The 19,767-nt window shown below is 36.2% G+C and overlaps 2 protein-coding genes across 7 annotated transcripts; one reads left to right on the forward strand and one right to left on the reverse strand.

Moving 5' to 3' along the window:
* On the reverse strand, positions 5,261–5,845 carry LOC107647052. The gene has a single exon (XM_016351180.1). The coding sequence runs from the start codon at positions 5,843–5,845 to the stop codon at positions 5,261–5,263; it is 585 nt and encodes a 194-aa protein (XP_016206666.1).
* On the forward strand, positions 12,901–14,084 carry LOC110264040 (protein TIC 62, chloroplastic-like). Of its 6 annotated transcripts, none has more exons than XM_021105805.1 (5): positions 12,901–13,065; positions 13,153–13,254; positions 13,337–13,371; positions 13,474–13,619; positions 13,729–14,084. In XM_021105805.1, the coding sequence occupies exons 2-5, from the start codon at positions 13,175–13,177 to the stop codon at positions 13,852–13,854; spliced, it is 387 nt and encodes a 128-aa protein (XP_020961464.1). In that variant the 5' UTR covers positions 12,901–13,065; positions 13,153–13,174; the 3' UTR covers positions 13,855–14,084. The 6 variants fall into 6 exon arrangements, 2 of the variants coding, with proteins under 2 accessions (XP_020961464.1, XP_020961463.1); XM_021105804.1 differs by having other exon boundaries at positions 12,961–13,065; positions 13,334–13,371; XR_002349778.1 differs by lacking the exon at positions 13,729–14,084 and having other exon boundaries at positions 12,963–13,065; positions 13,334–13,382; positions 13,467–13,515.

A 19,767-nucleotide genomic window follows, 5' to 3' on the forward strand; every position in this document is an offset into this window, starting at 1 on the left:
TGTCGCCTGGCGTCGGTGCAACTTTGGCAAATTATATATCAAATCGAAGCCCCGGACGTTAGCTTTCGAACGCAACTAGAACCGCGTCATTTGGACCTCTGTAGCTAAAGTTATAGCCGTTTGAGTGCGAAGAGGTCAGGCTGGACAGCTTAGCAATTTCTCCAACTTACTGTATTCCTTCCACTTTTGCATACTTCCTTTCCATCCTCTAAGCCATTCCTGCCCTATAATCTCTGAAAACACTTAACACACATATCAAGGCATCTAATGGTAATAAGAGAGGATTAATCTTAGCAAATATAAGTCCAAAGAAACATGTTTTCAATCAAAGCACATAATTAGGAAGGCAAATGTAAAACCATGCAAATAGTATGAATAAGTGGGTAAAGAGTTGATGAAAACCACTCAATTGAGCACAAGATAAACCATAAAATAGTGGTTTATCATATAGCTCACTTGACTTTCCTTTACTATTAGTTAGGGGATGACTTAGTGGGATTGATCCTTGCCAATTCTCATGTTGTGGTTAGTGATAGGGATAGAGATCCTTGACCACCAAACCTTGTCAAGACCTTTTTAGCTATTAGTTTACTTCCTTGCCATTTATCTTTCATGTCTCTTATCAAAAACCCCAAAATATGCTCCATAACCAATAACAAGACACCTAGTTGCAATTCATAGGGAGAACGACCCGAGGTTCCAATACTTCGGTTTATAAATTTAGGGGTTGGTACTTGTGACAAACAAAATTTTTGTATGAAAAGATTCTTTGTTGGTTTAGAAAATATACTTACAACGAGATTTCATTTGTGAATTCTAAACCATCAAAAAAACCCGTTCATCAGTGCCCCCTGATATAAATTCCTCCTAACAAGCTTTCTTTTATTGTGATTAGCTTGATTCACCTTGCTTGTTGGTGTAGAGGTTGGATTGTTTTTTCTGACCTTCTCTTTTTATGGATATTTTTTTCTGTTTCTTGGTCACAATCCCCTTTTTAGTGCTTTCCTTGGTTTCCTTCACTTCTTTGATTTCAAAATTTGCATGTTGTGTGATGGTTAGAGTGTACCCTTCATCAAGAACTTCTTGAATTGATGGTTCAATAAACTCACTCTCTATGCCACTCTCTGCTTCATTGGAGTGTAGATTCCCATAATTATTTTCATCCCTTACAACCTCCTTTGTTTGTGCATCTTCCTCCTTTGTTTTTGCATCTTCCTCTTCTTCCATGTGTGAGGGTGGAAAGTTCTCTAATTCACTAGAGTATGAACTCCTTTGATTGATTTCCTCACTTTCTTTCATAGGATCTTGCATTATATCTCTTGGAAAGGAATTTGCTTGTTCCTCTTCCTGGGACTTGATAATTAACTGCACATATTTCTCTACATTTTTGATACTTGTCCTTATATCATGTATGAATTCTTTCATGAGAAGCTCAATAGATGATGGTTCTTGATATGAATAAGAAGGAGATGATGGTTCTTGATAAGAGTAAAAAGAGGATGGTTCTTGGTATGAATATGGAGATGTTGGTTCTTGATGGATAGGATATAGGACATTGAAATCCTTTTGCTCTTGACCTTGCCAACCAACATCCGGGTAGTTTCTCCATCCACAATAATATGAATCACTCCTTGGGTGTGAGTAGTAACCCATGTGATCTCTCTCAATTATTTTTCTTAGGATAAAATACCAAAAAGAATTAAACGCACCATGTGGTAAACAAGAAAGTAAAGAAGAAAGAGCATAATTTTTTTTTTGAAAAGCAATAAAGTAAAGAATAATAAAAAAATTCGAAAATAAATGAAAAGAAGTGAACTATATATTCAGAAATTAAACAAAGAAATATATTAGGATTTGAAAAAAAATATTTTTAAAAGAAAAATTACTACGGGACACCAAACTTAATTTTAAAAATTAAAAAAAATAAATGCAAAAAAATTTAAAAATCAAAGACAAAAATTAAATAAAACTGATAAAATAGAAAAATAATGAAAAAATGAAAATAAAATAAAAGAAAACAAAAAGGGAAACAAAAATAAAAGACAAAATAAAATAAAAAAAAGATATTAAATAATTAGAAAACTAATAAAAAAATGAAAATAAAAAAAAAGATAAGAAAAGAAAGAAAAAGGAGCGAACGAAAGTTTAAAAAAAATCAAAATGAAGTTAGGAAAATTAAAAGTAAAAAAAAAAGAAAATAAAAAGAAGATACGGGGCAGGAGGGATGTAAACGAAAAAGAAAGAATAAAAAAATGAAAAATAAAATTAGAAATTGATAATACTAAAAAGAATCAATTAAAGAAAAAAATTATCTAATCTAAGCAATCAAACAACGAATAGTTGTCAATCACAGTCAATCCCCGGCAACGGCGCCAAAAAATTTGGTGCGGAATTTATAACCCACAAACTAACCGGCAAGTGCACCGGGTCGTACCAAGTAATACCTTAGGTGAATGAGGGTCGATCTCACGCGGATTGATGGATCAAACAACAATGATTGAGTGATTGGCTTAGTTAGACAAACAGAAAAGAGTGTTTTGGTATTCAAACGCATTAACAGTAAATTCAGAATATCAGAAAATAAGCAGTAAAATTGATATGAATAATATATGGAGAAACAGTTAAGGCTTCAGAGATATCTATTTTCCGGATTGACTTTTCTTACTAACTATTTTAATTATGCAAGATTCAATTCATGGCAAACTATATATGACTAAGCCCTAATTCCTTAGACCATCTTAGTCTACTCTAACTTTCATCAACCGCCAATTCCTTGGTCACTTAATTCCGATTAGAGGATGAAGTTTAATTCTAGTTTATGTGCCACAGAAACTCTAATTACCCAAATATAAAAGGATTATATGTCACGTATCTCGTTAAGTCCAGATAATTAGAAGTTTAGGAGAAATTTTTTTCAATAAGTTGTTGTTCAAGTAAAGAGCTTTTCCAAGGTATACAAGAACTCAATTAGAACAAGGGTCATACTTCCGTTCCACCCAGATTCATAAAATAAAGAACAAAAACAATTCTTGAAATAGAAATCAATATATAAATTAAAAAGAAAAATAATAGTATAAATCCATACAATAGATAGAGCTCCTAACCTTAACAATGGAGATTTAGTTGCTCATGGTTCAGAGAGAAAAATAAGGATTATGAAAACTGTAAATTTGCGAAATGAGGTAGGTGAGAAGAGATTCCTGAAGGGCTGATTCTTTTTCCTTTTTATATCTAATCCTAATTAATGTAAAATATATTTCCTAAACTAAATAATATCTTTTTCTAATTATAAATAAAATAAAATTTAAATCAGAATTAATAGGAGATTGCGTGCTTGCTTCTTGGAGAGTTGGGGACCACTTGATTCCTTAATAATCCACGCCTAACTTGAGAAATACCAAGTTAGGCGCAGCCTTGGCCGAATTGATGGAGAATAAGTATGGACTATTATACATCGTTGGAAAGCTCTAAAAGTTAGCTTTCCAACGCCACTAAAATCATGTCAATTGGATCTTTGTAGCTCGAGTTACTCAGGTTGTAGTGCAGAAAGGTCAGGGTTGACAGCATCATTCGCCTTCTTCTCTTTTTCTGCAAAAACTCCATCAAATCCATCCGAATGCTACCTAAAATAAATAGAATTGCACACGACTCAAAGTAGCATCCATAGTGGCTAAAAGATAATTAATTCTTGATTAAACTCAACAAATTAAATGCAAATTCACTAGAAAAAGGTAGGAAAGATGCTCACGCATCATAGCACCCCCAAAATGCAACACAAATCATCAAACAACACCTCATATCACCAAGAAGTTAAAACATAGCAACATAATCCACCAATGTAAGAGATAAATCCAACCTCAACACCCATGGAAAATTGGAAAAGAAAGCAAGCAATTAAACAAGAATTCATTAATCAAAATGTGACTAAGGAGAAATGGGAGAAACAAGGGAGGGCAACTAAGAATGGAAGAATTTAAACAAGAAGAGGAAATGAAGAAGTAGTAGAAAACCTTGAGTAGAGAGAGGAAGCAAGGTGTAGTGCAAGTGGAGATAGGAGAAGAAAAAAGAGAGGAAGAGATGAGAGAGAATGTGGAGCCGCCGGAGGTGGTGGTCGGCGGTGAGTAGCGCCGCCGGTGGTGGCGGTAGAGAGATGGTGGTCAGAAGTTGTGAAGAAGAAAGAAAGAAGAAAGGAAGAGGAGAAATGGGGAAAGAAACCAAACAGGGTGCGTTGCAGCAATAATGGCGTCGTGGAGGACCGACGCGTACGTGCCTCATGCGCGTGCGCGCGGATGAGTAAAAAGAGGAGGGGCACGCGAGTGCCACCCATGCGTACGCGTGGGTTGGTGGATAGGTCAGGGATGCGTACGCGTCACAGCATGACTCTCGGGTTTATGTACTAGGGTGGCCTGCAAGGTGACCCACGCGTCCGCATCATATGCATTCACACGTGGATGGGCATGGTTGGGGCGACGACACGTGAGCATGACTCACGCATACGCGTGGGTTGGTGTTGCGCGTTTTGCGCAGCGTTCACGCGTTGTTCGCGTAACTTTCGGGAAAATGTACCCAGAGTGAGGAATGCGCAATCGACGCGCACGCTTCCTGCACGCTTAAGCGTAGACCCCCTTTTTTTTCATGCACATGAAGAGAATCAATTAAGGCTCAAAATTGGTAGTAATGCATGCTAAAGGGGTCAAAAACATCAAAAATATCTCATGTAACACTCAATTCTAAAGCATTTCTTCAACATCTCAAATCAATCCAAGCATTATCAATGGACTCCACATGAGCAAGTTAGCACAAAAATAAAGCAAAAAGCAAGTATACTATGAACAATCTCACAAGTCAAGCAATCAGAAAAGCTCAAAGACTAAAAAAATGCTATGTACAATGAACTAGAAGCAAAGAGCGATCATACCGTGGTGGGGTGTCTCCCACCTAGCACTTTTGTTTAACGTCCTTAAGTTGGACGGTCATGAGCTCAAATCTCTTCGCCTTCTGGTGCGTCCTCAAGGAGGAACACCTCAACCTCTTTGTTGCTTTTCATCTTTTCTCCATGGTATATCTTTAGACGGTGTCCATTAACTTTGAAGATGTTGGGGCTTGAAGGGTGTCGTAGGTGGTAGACTCCATATGGTTCCGCTTTCTCCACTCTATAAGGACCTTCCCACCTTGACCTTAGCTTTCCGGGCATCAACCTTAACCTAGAGTTATAGAGGAGAACTAACTCTCCGGCTCTAAACTCTCTTCTTCTTATGTTTCAATCATGCACTGCTTTCATCTTTTCCTTGTAAAGCCTTGAATTTTCATAGGCTTCCAATCTAAGGTTCTCAAGCTCCACCAATTGTAGCTTCCTTTCAACGCCCACCCCAAATCCTATGTTTAACTCCTTTACGGCCAAATACGCTTTATGTTCTATCTTCACCGGTAGATGGCAAGCCTTTTCATAGACCAACCGAAACGGGCTCATACCAATCGGCATCTTGTAGGCCGTCCGGTAGGCCCAAAGCGCATCACCGAGTTTGGAACTCCAATCTTTCCTGTGAGGCTTTAGAACCTTTTCCAATACGTGCTTGATTTCCCGATTGGAGACTTCAGCTTGGTCGTTCGTTTGTGGGCGGTATGCTGTGGCTACCTTATGGATGATGCCATACTTCTTCATTAACCCTGCCATCCTTTTGTTACAAAAGTGCGAGCCTTGATCATTCACGATTGCTCGTGGTGATCTAAAGGGGCAAATAATATTATTCTGAACAAAATAAAGCACTATATTAGCATCATCGGTTCTAGTGGGGATTGCCTCCACCCACTTGGAAACATAGTCAACGGCAAGAAAAATGTACATGAAACCATTAGAATTTAGAAAGGGCCCCATAAAGTCAATACCCCAAACATAAAAAATTTCACAAAATAATATTGTTTGTTGGGGCATCTCATTCTTCTTAGAGATATTTCCAAACCTAAGGCTTTGTGAACAAGAGCTATAAAAGAGGGATGCATCTTTGAAAAGTGTAGGCCACCAAAAGCCGCAATCCAAAACCTTCTGAGCCGTCCTTTGAGGACCAAAATGACCACCACTCTCGGAAGAGTGGCAAGCTTCCAAGATAGCTTGATGCTCGGATTGTGGTATGCACCTTCGAATTACTTGATCCGTACCATATCTCTAGAAGTATGGATCATCTCATACATAATATTTGGATTCACTTTTAAGCTTATCCTTTTGATGTTGGGAGAAATTGGGATGAAAGGTGCGAGCAACCAAGTAATTGGCAATAGGTGCGTACCAAGGGATAACTTCAGATATTACTAGCAAGCCCTCAAGAGGGAATGTATCATTAATAGGAGTGGGATCGCCCTTTGTATGCTCAAGGCGACTTATGTAGTCCGCCACTAAGTTTTGCGAACCACTCCTATCTTTGATTTCAAGGTCAAATTCTTGCAATAGCAACAAACATATTAGAACCAAGTAGATAAGCCCGGAATTTATCCAAGGCAAAGACAATAGCTAACAATTCCTTCTCGGTGGTGGTATAATTGGATTGTGCTCTATCTAATGTTTTTGAGGCATAAGCAATGACATAAGGAATTTTACCCTTGCATTGGCCTAGCGCCACTCCCACCGCATAGTTTGAGGCGTCACACATGATCTCGAAAGGTCTATTCCAATCCGGTCCTCGCACTATGGAAACTTGTGTTAAAGCAATTTTGAGCTTGTCAAAGGCCTCCATGCACTCTTCACTTAAATCAAATTCCACATCCTTTTGCAACAATCGAGATAGAGGTAATGCCACCTTACTAAAGTCCTTAATGAATCGCCGGTAAAAACCTGCATGTCCAAGAAATGCACGGACTTCCCTCACAGAAGAGGGGTAAGGCATACTAGAAATGACATTGATCTTTGCCGGATCCACAGAGATCCCATCATTAGAGACAATGTGCCCTAAAATGATACCTTGTCTAACCATAAAATGACATTTCTCAAAATTTAACACAAGGTTTGATTTAGTGCACCTCTCTAATACTTTCGCTAGATTGTCCAAGCAAAGATCAAAGGAGTCCCCATAAATAGAAAAATTGTCCATGAACATCTCCATGTATTGCTCCAAAAGATCCACAAATTTATTCATCATACACCTTTGGAACGTTGCTGGGGCGTTGCACAAGCCAAATGGCATTCTCTTATACGCATACGTTCCGAAAGGGCATGTGAAGGTGGTATTTTCTAGGTCATTTGGAGCAATGTTGATTTGAAAATATCTGGAATATCCAGCTAAGAAGCAATAATGAGATTTACCACATAGGCGATCAAGCATTTGATCGATGAAGGGCAACGGAAAGTGATCCTTCCTAGTGGCCAAGTTTAGGCACCGGTAGTCAATATATACCCTCCATGAGTTTTGGACTCTTGTGGCTATAAGCTCCCCTTGTTCATTCTTAATTGTAGTAACACCGGATTTCTTTGGAACCACTTGGATGGGGCTTCATGAGCGGATTTTTGACGGTTTAGAATTCACAAATGAAGTCACGTTGCAATATAGTCTCTAAACCAACACTAATCCTTTCATACAAAAATCTTGTTTGTCACAAGTACAAAACCCTAATAATCCTAATAACCGAAGTATTCAAACCTCGGGTCATTCTCCCTAGGAATTGCAATAAAGTGTCCTTGTTATTGGTTATGAAATATCTCTGGGGGCTTTTGAGATAGGAGACAAGAAATGTAAAATGCAATGAAAATAAACTAACAACTATGAAAAGATCTTGGCAAGGTTATGAGAATTGGAAGTCTTATCCTTATTATCCTCCTCAATTGTGATGAGAATTATCCATTGCTACCACTTAGTTAACCTCTAACCATGGAGGAAAGTCAAGTAGATGAATCAACTTGATTCCACAAGTCCTAGCCAACTCCCAAGGGAAAGACTAGCTTTACTGGTATCCAAATCAATTAGCAACTTCTAATTGTCAATCAACAAAGGAATTAGATAATTCAAGAGTCACTAATTACTCTACCAAAGCCAAGAGGAACAAAATCTAACTCATAACTAAAAGAAGCATTTTAACAAACACATAGAAGGCAATAAAGGAAAACATTATTAATTGCAAGAATTAAAGGAATCTACAACTACAAAAGCAAGAGATTAACAATAGAAAGGCAAAACAATTATGAAACAACAAAGAACTTACCAATTGCATTGAAGAAGAAATGTAGATCTACAAAAGAAAGTTCATAAACTACAACTAACAATACAAAGGAATTACAAGAGAAGAAGAATTCTACAACTTCAAGAGAATAATTAGGGAAGAAAAAAAAATTAGAAGAGGAGAAGAAGTAGATCTAGATCTAAAACCTAATCGTAATTCTAGAGAGAAGTGAGAGCTTCTCTCTCTAGAAACTAACTCTAACTACTTCTAAAACTTAAACTATGACTAATGATCAAAAGTATGTTAATTCTCCTTCAATCCTTGGCTTAAATAGCATCAGAAATGAGTTGGGTTGGGCCACAAGGCTTCTAAAATCGCTGGCCACGAGTTGCATTAAGTGAATCATGTGCAACCATCGGTGTGTACACGTACAGTATGCGTGCGCACCCTTAATCATGATGCAACTATGGAAAATCTTATATCATTTCGAAGCCCCGGATGTTAGCTTTCTAATGCAACTAGAACCGTATCATTTGGACCTCTGTAGCTCAAGTTATGGTCAATTGAGTGCGAAGAGATCGGCTTGACAGCTTTTGCGATTTCTTCATTCCTTCATGAGTTCTCCATTTTTACATGCTTTTCCTTCATTCCCTTGATCCAATCCTTGCCTCCTAAATCTAAAATCACTTAACAAACATATCAAAGCATCTAATGGAATCATGGTAAATTATATTTAGCTATTTTAAGACCTAAAAAGCATATTTTCACTCTTAAGCACAAATTAGGAGACAATCATGAAAGCATGCTATTTTATTGAATAAATGTGGGTAAAAGGTTACACTACTAGAAAATTAGTTATTACAGACGGATATTTCCGACGGATTTTTATCCCATGGAAATACAGACGGAATTTCAGAGGGATTTTTTTGTCGAAAAACAAAAAAAAATGAATTAGCATAAATTACAGACGGAAAAGAGAATCCGTCGATAATTCCGTCGGAAAAATTATTTTTTTCGTAAAAATTGGTTACAGACGGAAAATCCATCTGTAATTAAATAGACAAAATACTACATTTTATTAAATTATTACAGACGAAAAATCTATCTATAATTTAAAATTTTCCGTCGAAAAATTTTAATTTAAATCTAACCTCATCCCCACCATATCAAGCTCCTTTCACACACAAAATCATATTTCTTCTTTTTCTTCCTTCATTCTCTCTTTCTCTCTCTTCTTTCACACCTTAAAACCCTAACTAACCACAATTTCTCTCAGAAATGGTGTTTCACCATCACAGAAAACTCATGCCAGAAATCTGCGAGTCCCTCTGCCACATGGTGCAGAATTGTTCTTCAAATTGTGATGATTGCCTCAAAATCTACATCACCAACCCCCAATACTACTATTATTCCCAACCACTGCCACCGCCACTGCCACTGATTCCTCCTCTCCCCTTAGATGATACATCAGACCATGGAAAAAGCCAGGCTCTCTCGCCCTACTTGGTCCTTGCTCTCTCCGTTATCGGAGCTGCTTTCTTCGTTGTTATTTGCTGTGCAATCTTTGCGAGGATCTTCACCGTTGAGTCTCTTCTCTGATGGGGACCTTGTTCTCAGGGACCAAATGCTTGTGGGGTCTCAACACTCATTCAACAAGGTTTTTGCTTTTCTTAATTTACTTCTGTATTTATCTTGGTCTTGCTTGTTTAGGTTTATTAGGACTTATTCTTCTTTCTCTTGTGTTCTTTTGTGTGTATGAACTACTTTGCAGATTGATTGTTTTGTATGTAGCTTCTGCTTTCATTTTATTGGTTCCATAGAGCTTCAAATTGGAAGGAGGCTTTACCTCTAGGGATTAAGGGATTCTGAAAGTCATGGATGTGATGTCGGAAGCTCTTCGAGCTTGTCAAAAAACTTCCATGAGATGGATTCATCATCTGAAGATGAGGATCAGGAAACTCATCAATGTGGTTCTGGCAGTTCCAAAGATAAAATTCCTCTTCCTGAAGGTGTTGTGGAATCTTTAATGAATGGCCAACTGAATTTGCCTTTCTCTAAGGAGTTCTCGTTGCCATCGGCGGTTCCATGCCTGGGCGGCTGTGGAGAAGCTTACTACTGCAGGTAAGGTTGTAGTTGTTTGAAATGATGTAGGGTGTATAATGCTATTGTTTTATAATTTTTCGTACTTGGAAATATAAGTAAATGAGTGCTGTGAAAGTCCTGTGAAAATTTTTGTAAATAATGTATGTTAACTTGTGTTCTAAAAGCAAACTGTCATGAAGGGAAAATGAAAATGTTGAAAAAGTTACTCTGGAAGAATTAATTTGGCATTTTTGTGTGCAGCCTCTACATGTTGGGTTTCTTGGAGATAAGAGAGGTAACACAATTGATGTTCACTGGTACAAACAGAAGCAAAATCTTCACCATGTTAGTCCTAATTCTCATATCAAATACAAGAACGTGATCTATCATATATTTTACTATATAGAGGCTGAATTTTATTGATATCATGCAGGTTTGGGATGATATCATAGCCTCTACATTGATCTCTTGCTATGTGCTTCATATGATTCATTTATTTATTATTTAGTTTGGTACTCATAATGTTTCAGGTATATTGACTATCTGTTTTTGGGAGATTGTGTTGATAGAGGACAGCACAGCTTGGAAACCATTACCTTGCTGCTTGCACTTAAGGTAAGCTACTTCAATTATATTAATGTGTATATGTAGTTGTATTTTAATTATTATTTTTGTTTTTATCTTTATAACCGATCACGTACTGCCCTTGATTCTGCAGATTGAGTATCCTGAGAATGTTCACCTGATATGTGGTAACCATGAAGCTGCTGACATAAATGCACTATTTGGTTTTCGTATTGAGTACATTGAAAGAATGGTATGGATGGATGAAACATGGATGCAGGTGAGGACCTTAATGCAGTTTCGTGCTTTCGTGTACTGTGTTTGTTTAAGGTTAAATTACTTTGGAGTTTTTTTTAGATTCACTCAATTTTCAATGCAGGTGAGGACATTTGCTAATATTATTCACAAAAGTAAATATCCTGATTCTTACCTATGATTTGATTTTTGCTGTGTGTCTACAACCTATTTGGCTCATCTACTGTTGTATACTTTTGTTTGAAGGAATAATGATTGACCAATATTTCACTTTGCTTTTGACACTCGAATAGGCGAAGAATATTTCTATTTTGTTTGCAGCTTGTCTGCTCCTTTTATTCTCATGGCTATTGTAGAATTAAAAAGACTAAATATTTTGTTTTCTTCAGTCAATTAAGGTGAATCCTAAGGAGTTGAATCCATATCTGAAGGACAATGGAAGTGGCTACCCAGAAGAAAGTGATAGGACTAAAGTTGGTTTAGACCAACTTTTATCTGCTTCCCTTATTGGGGATGGAGGAGCAAGTTGGAGACTTAAAGCTTTAAAGCGTGCACGAGAAGCAGCTCGAGAAGGGCGTAGCTTTCAGGAGGGTTTTTTTACTTACTTTCCAGATATTGTTCATTTGTTTCATGCTATAGTTATTTATAAAAGGGTAACAAATAAGAGAACTATTGCGTTCTTCTTTGTTCAATGACCATTTCTTCAGAAACTTATTTCAACAAATTTTCCTTTTAGCTTCTTCATTACTACTTGCAAAATTATGCTTCTTTTGTTTAGATCATTGATGCATGTATGCAATTTTTGTTCTTTTTTTTTTTTGTTTATTAATTGGTTTATTATGCAGTTAAATCTAAGAAGGTTAATTGGTTCATTTGTGCAGCTAAGTTTTGGTTTTTTTTTTTTTTGTTTATGCATAACAAAAGCATTGCTGAGTGTGGTTCTTTAGCTGTAAGCACTCCAAATCATTGAAAAAGGTAATTCATGGATTGCATATTTTTTTTCATTTGAAAATCATACTAGAACAATATAATCTGATATGAGAAGCTGTTAATGCTCTAGCTTGATTTATATTTATAAGAAATTATGAACTGATTGATTGAATACCTTATCTGCTTTTGCTTTGCTGCTGCTACCTGACTGTGTGTTCCAATCTTAGCCTCAGGTGCCTTCTTTCCGTATTTGTAGAACTTCTCTCAAGAGCTTCAAAAGCTTGAGGAGTATCGCATGAACCAGAAATCCATTGATTCAATGGTACCTATATATATAACTCTCTTATTAATGCTTTTACTTTCTTTAATTTTTGTTGTCACATCACATAGTATTCTTGATCTTCTTCTTTACATTGTTCATTTTCATTGGTCATTGCATTTCTTGCAATTTCTATTGTTAGGAATTAGGAATGGACATTAGAAACCTTGCTTACTTCACTTTTTGTCTGCACATTATTCAGTTGAATGGAACTTCTATATAAATTAGAAGATCCATATAAATCGAGTCAGATTTATTGCTCGCATCTCGTATTGGTTAACATAAGATGTGAGACTTAAAGAAGATCCAAACGTAGCCTTAAGTTAGTTAGAAGCTTGTTGACTTGGCATGGGATGTTATACATTTAGTTGTATGATAGCCATGTTCCTTCAGCACTAATATCTTCTCTTTTCCTTCTATTTTGCTTTTTAATTTTGAAATATACAGGGTGATTACATCAAAGAAGGCCAAGTAATAGGGTATCTGGATCAGTTTGGTACTTCACTTCCTGTTAAGGTGATTTTTCTTAGCCTCTTTAATTGTGAGTAATTCTGAAATGTCTACTTCCTACTGACCGTTTTTCTTTTTATCTTTTTTTTTTGGGTTAAATTTAATTGTTAGTACTCTTCAATTCACTTGTTCTTTAAGAAGAAACTTCTTTTCTTTAAAATGCTGACTAGTGATAGTTTTATTTCAGAGAGCTTATAAAACATGGATTTAAAGTAAGAGCTGGAGTGAGGAGTGCTGAGAGAGTTGGTCCACTAATCAAGGTACAGGTTCTATCTTATGAACAAGATTTGGTATCCATTAGTGCTTGATTTGAAAAGGATGTGCATTAAGATATAGAACATATGCAGAGTGTTGAGCAAATGAAGCTTCATGATGGAACAAGTGGAGGGAAGAGTACTGGTTACTTCATTGGGAACAAATAAATTTGGTTTACCTGCAGCTATTCTCAAGTGAGCATTAATGAAATTCTTTCTGATATTATCATATTTTAACAAGAAGTTCAAACTCATAACCTAACACTATCAACAGAAGACACTTTATTTGGGGGTCAAGTATCAAACCTTCAGGTGCTTAACATGTAAACTTTTGTGCTGATTTCCAATTTTGTAAAACTAGTCCTATGAATGACAGAGCAATAGTAACAAATTCTGTTTCATGGTAGGTGGTAGAACTTATGGCAGTCATGGCCAAGAACCCTGATCTTGCATATTGTAAAATAGTAGAGGTAGTAACAGAGACAACTGCGCCGCTAACTCCCACGGAGGAGCTTCTTGCAAAGATATCATCTCAAAGACCTTACATTTCTTCACCAAAGGTATGTCCTTTCTTACATTACAAGTTATGACAAAGAAAAAAAATTTACCTCACTGCTATAACTATACTAAGCTATAATTTATGATTCATTGTTTATTGTGATTATGCAGAAACCGAATGCTGCAACCATCAGTGATCCGGCTCCCTCGAAACCTGCCATTGCCACAGCCACTGAGAAGGAAACTGCACAACCAAAACTGGTTGCGAAACAGTCACTTTCGCCTTATACTGTGTAAGCCTAACTTGGATATTTGTGTGTTTGAAGGTCTTGCTCATAATATCCAGTAAGTAATGATGAATGGCTGGCTTACATCAGAAGGTAGTTGAATATATTCTTTCTGATTCATTTATTATTTTAAGATATATTTCACGGTGCTTCTTTGTTCTTTCTACGTTTATTTTTTTTTTTGGTCTGTCTCTCTCGCTCTTCTCTCTTTCTCTCTATGTATATTATATGAAAGTGATGTTCTTGTTCTCTCCTTATTCTTTTGTTAAATTCCTCTGAAGTGAGTTGCCCCATTTCTACTAGTGCATTGTATAGCTTATTGGCTGATTGAAAATAGCTTAATTGTTCTTAGTTGGGATCTATGGAAATCATTACTCCTTGCTTTGTATATTAGAATTGTTCCTAGTCCTAGTCCTAGAAATTGATTTTGCAACTTCTAAAAATTTTTGTTGGAAGTCCATGAATTAAAATATATAGAAGGCCAAATTTTTATTTTCAACTTTTGAATTGAGAACTAATTTACTAGTTTCATTTCATGGCAAATTAGTTCATTCATATGGTCCCTTTAAGCTGCTAGAAGCACCCCACAACTAGTGGCAAGAAGCATGAGCACCTGAAATTGCTTCTGTGCAGATTGAATGGAGCGTCAGGGTGGCTGATTAAGGAATGTTGATTCTGCTCGTGTTTCAAATCCCCAGCACCTTTTACTGCTGTGTACTTTTATTGACATGCAGTACTTTTAAATATCAGGCAAGAAGTGTAGCCCTTTTCCAATTGCATTAAGAGATATAAAGCAACACGACATTACTCAAAGCATGCGCGGGATACTAGTTGATTGGCTTGTAGAGATTTGCATAATGTAATTTTTCTTATATAATACAATGTTATGAATTATAGCTGATAAATTTAGTACGGTTGGACAATACACTAAGGATTATAGTTGATGTATTAATACAGTTTGTTTATGTTTTGATAATATGATGAATTTGTTTATTTTTTGAAATATTATAAATATTCGAATACAAATTAGATAAAAATTTGTATTAAAATTATATTTATTTTGTATGAAAACAAGTTTATTTTGCAATTAGAAAAATAAAAAAAATTCTATTTTACTTTACAGACAGATTTACAGACGGATTTTCTATCTGTAATCAGAACGTGGGATGATTTTTCAAAGTTAAAATTACAGACGGAAAATTTGTCGGAAAATCCGTCTGTAATTACAGACGGAAAATCCGTCTGAAAATCTGTCTGTAATTACAAACAGAAAATCCGTCGGAAAGTTCGTCATCTTTGGGAAATAGATAAAAATTTTACAGAGGGAAAATCTGTCGGTAACTTGTAAAAATCCGTCTATAATTTTTTGACGGAAAAAAATCTGTCGGTAAATAATTTCCAACGGAGCTTTTACAGAGGGACAAAATCCGTCGGTAATTTCGTCGGTAACCAAAAATCCGTCTGTAATAAAGACTAAATCCGTCTGTAAATCTGTCTGTATTAATCCATTTTCTAGTTGTGTTATATAATCCCCTAAATCAAGCACAAAATGAACCCTACAAATGGAGTTTATCAACATCCCCACACTTAAACCAAGCATGTCCTCATGCTTAAACCAAGAGAAAGCAAAGGGTATCTACATTTATTTAATGTGAACTAATCTAAATGCAACCTAAACTATATGCATCTATCTATATGAATGTAACTAAATGCAAAATGATTCTACCTACTTGCTTAAAAAAATAAATCAATCTCTAAGACATACATGCACAAGTAGGGCCAAGATCATATAATGATTCATGAATCCTACCAATTCAAGTATGAAAATAAAGTTCAAGTAGACTTGTAAGAAGAACGCTCATGAAAGCCGGGAATCAAGGAATTGAGCGTCGAACCCTCATCGGAAGTGTTTGCACTCTAGTCGCTCAAGTGTGTAGGGTCGATTCTCTCAATTCTCCCCTAATCATTCTTTTCAAGATTTGTTTTTCATCTAACAATCAATATTTATTTCAATGCATGCATACATTCATCATGAGGACTTTTCATAGGTTGTAATGGGGCTAGGTCAAGGTAAGGATGCATATTTGGTCAAGTGGACTTGAAATTTGAACATTTGATTACCTTAAACTTCCCACCTAACCTATGACAACCTATACAATTCAAAGCCAACCTAACTACCCATTCTTCACTTTTTCACATACTCACGTATTTTTTTTTTCATTTCACAACACTTATGCATTGACTCTTATTGGACTTCACTTTGGGGCATTTTGTCCCCTTTTTATTATTTTTTTCTTCTTTTTCTTTCTTTTTCTATTTTTTTCTTTTTTTCTTTTCTTTTCTTTTTTCACATTTATTATTTCTTTCCTTTTCTTTTTTTTTTTCTCATTTTTTTCTTTCTTTCAAGCTACATACAAGAACATCAATGCATAAGGTCTATATATTTAATCAATACATGAGTATGTACCCAATTCCCAAATATAGAAATACAAAACACCCTTTTATCCCAACCAATGTTCCCAAATCTCCCCAAACTTGAATAATAAGCACTCTCACTAGCCTAAGCTAATCAAACATCCAAACAAAGGACTTTTATTGTTTTCCACTTTAGGCTTGTAATGTGTTAAAATAAAGAACAATTGGGTTAAGCGTAGGCTCAAAGTTGGCTAACAATGGAAGATAAAAGGTAAGGCTATTTGACCGAGTGAGCTAATGAAATGATGGCCTCAATCATATAAATGCATGAATACACAAAATAATAGACATAAAGAATCAAACAAATCAAAGATTACAATCATAGAAAGAGAATAATGCACACAAGAAGGAAAATAAGTGGTTCTAAGATGTAACCACGCAATTAGGCTCAAATCTCACATGCTTGTATTCTTAGCTCAAAAACCATGTTCCAAAATAAATTCTTTCAAGCAAGTTCAATAAAAAAATTTTTCAAATTGGTACGGTGCCCTAAAACAGTTTCTTGAAAAAGAAATCATCACTCTAACCAAGTAGTCCTAGCAAGAAAGAAGTGGTGAAAATATGTACAAATTCTAACTAACATGCAACCTATCATGCAATGAAATAACTAATCTAACAAAGAAAACTAAAAATTGGTGTTGAAAACGGAAATTGTTACCCGTGGAGATCGGTCGGACAACCTCCCCACACTTGAAGATTGCACCGTTCTTGGTGCATGCAAAGAAGAGCAATGTGGACGGGTTGCTACAATTGATGAGTTCCGTCAAAAGATTGTGCGGATGACTTATTTGTTGCCCCATTTAAAAGCTTTTCCTTTTTCCTTTTTTTGGTGGCCAACCTAAAAGGAGAGAAAGAGAAAGAAAATTAAGCCTACAACAAAGATATCAAAGCAAAGAGAACATAGGCGGGGGCTAATGCCAAATAATAGTAGGGTTCTCACTACATGGTAGCTACAACATGTGAGTGAGAAAACAATCTAAGCTAAGGCATATAATTAAACTTGATGCAAGAGTAAAGTCCAAGCATGAGGAGCATATTGAGCATCAAGTTCAAATAAGAAAAAGTGGATCATGAAAAACAATATCAGCTCATATCAATGCACAAGGGATACAAGAGTCATAAAAGATGAAGCATTGATTTAAAAGTTTCATCACCCATCAATATCAAACAAGTCAAGAGGCACCAAAATAATGCAAGAAATTCTCAATAATTGAGTAAGAGAATTCAACACCATTAGTAAAATAAGAAACTCGAAAAAAATAAAGTAAAAACAGGCTATAAAAATAAAATGAAAATGCAAAGAGTAAAGGTATGCGAATGCAATGGACAAAAGAAAATAGAAGATGAGAGAAACTCTTTTTTTTTTTACCGGCGCGGACGCGTCATGCATGCTTACGCGCCGATGCGCAGATTGGCTGAAGGGCGCGTACGCGCCAGGTGCGCGCATGCGTGGGTGAGGTTGGGCCAAAGGCATAGTGCTGGCCTGGAGTTAGCACAACTCTCGGGTCATATGTATGGGAACTGCATCAGCGGATCGGCGCGCACGCGGCATGTGCGCGGGCGCGCGCATTGCAAAATATGTATAGCGACGCGTATGCGTGCAGTGCGCGTACGCGTGCATGCGGTTATGCCATTAGCCTAGTGTTGGCGCTAGAGTGGCCCAACTCTCTGGAAATGTATGGGCCTGTATCCGCTTATGGACGCGTGCGCGCACAGTGTGCGTACGCGTCCTTGACTTTTTTTTTTCAGAAATACTATAAACAGCTAAAAATCTTCCTAACACTACCTACAACTCAAGATCAACTAAAATGCAAAATCAAAAAAGAATTCACAAATGAAGTCATGTTGCAATATAGTCCCTAAACCAACACTAATCCTTTCATACAAAAATTTTGTTTGTCACAAGTACAAACCCCTAATAATCCTAATAACTGAAGTATTCAAACCTCGGGTCATTCTCCCTAGGAATTGTAATAAAGTGTCCTTGTTATTGGTTATGAAATATCTTTGGGGGTTTTTGAGATAGGAGACAAGAAATGTAAAATGCAATGAAAATAAACTAACAACTATGAAAAGCTCTTGACAAGGTTATGAGAATTGGAGGTCCTATCCTCATTATCTTCCTCAATTGTGATGAGAATTGTCCATTGCTACCACTTAGTTAACCTCTAACTATGGAGGAAAGTCAAGTGGATGAATCAACTTGATTCCATAAGTCCTGGCCAACTCCCAAGGGAAAGACTAGCTTTAGTGGTATCCAAATCAATTAGCAACTTCTGATTGTCAATCAACAAAGGAATTAGATAATTCAAGAGTCACTAATTACTCTACCAAAGCCAAGAGGAACAAAATCTAACTCATAACTAAAAGAAGCATTTTAACAAACACATAAAAGGCAATAAAGGCAAACATTATTAATTGCAATAATTAAAGGAATCTACAACTACAAAAGCAAGAGATTATCAATAGAAAGGCAAAACAATTATGAACCAACAAAGAACTTACCAATTGCATTGAAGAAGAAATGTAGATCTACAAAAGAAAGTTCATAAACTACAACTAACAATACAAAGGAATTACAAGAGAAGAAGAATTATATAACTACAAGAGAACAATTAGGAAAGAAAAAGGAAAATTATAAGAGGAGAAGAAGTAGATCTAGATCTAAAACTTAATCCTAATTCTAGAGAGAAGTGAGAGCTTCTCTCTCTAGAAACTAACTCTAACTACTTCTAAAACTTAAACTATGACTAATGATCAAAAGTATGTTAATTCCCCTTTAATCCTTAGCTTAAATAGCATCAGAAATGAGTTGGGTTGGGCCCACAAGGCTTCTAAAATCGCTGGCCACGAGTTGCATTAAGTGAATCGTGTGCAACCATCGGCGCGTACATGTACAGTGTGCGTGCACGCCCCTAATCCCAATGCAACTATGACAAATCTTATATTATTTTGAAGCCCTGGATGTTAGCTTTCCAACGTAATTAGAACCACATCATTTGGACCTCTGTAGCTCAAGTTATGGTCGATTGAGTGCGAAGAGGTCAGCTTGACAGCTTTTGCGATTTCTTCATTCCTTCATGAGTTCTCCATTTTTACATGCTTTTCCTCCATTCCTTTGATCTAATCTTTGTCTCCTAAATCTGAAATCACTTAACAAACATATCAAGGCATCTAATGGAATCAAGGTAAATTAAATTTAGCTATTTTAAGACCTAGAAAGCATGTTTTCACTCTTAAGCACAAATTAGGAGACAATCATGAAAGTATGCTATTTCATTGAATAAATGTGGGTAAAAGGTTATAAAATCTCCTAAATCAAGCACAAAATAAACCCTACAAATGGGGTTTATCAGGGCTCACCCATTCACTATCCGAAATCGGATAGATAATGTTTGCTTCTAATAATCGGGTGACCTCCTTCTTCACAACCTCTAAAATGGTAGGA

This window comes from Arachis ipaensis, chromosome B06 (genome assembly GCF_000816755.2).
Source record: "Arachis ipaensis cultivar K30076 chromosome B06, Araip1.1, whole genome shotgun sequence".
Taxonomy (NCBI): Eukaryota; Viridiplantae; Streptophyta; class Magnoliopsida; order Fabales; family Fabaceae; genus Arachis; species Arachis ipaensis.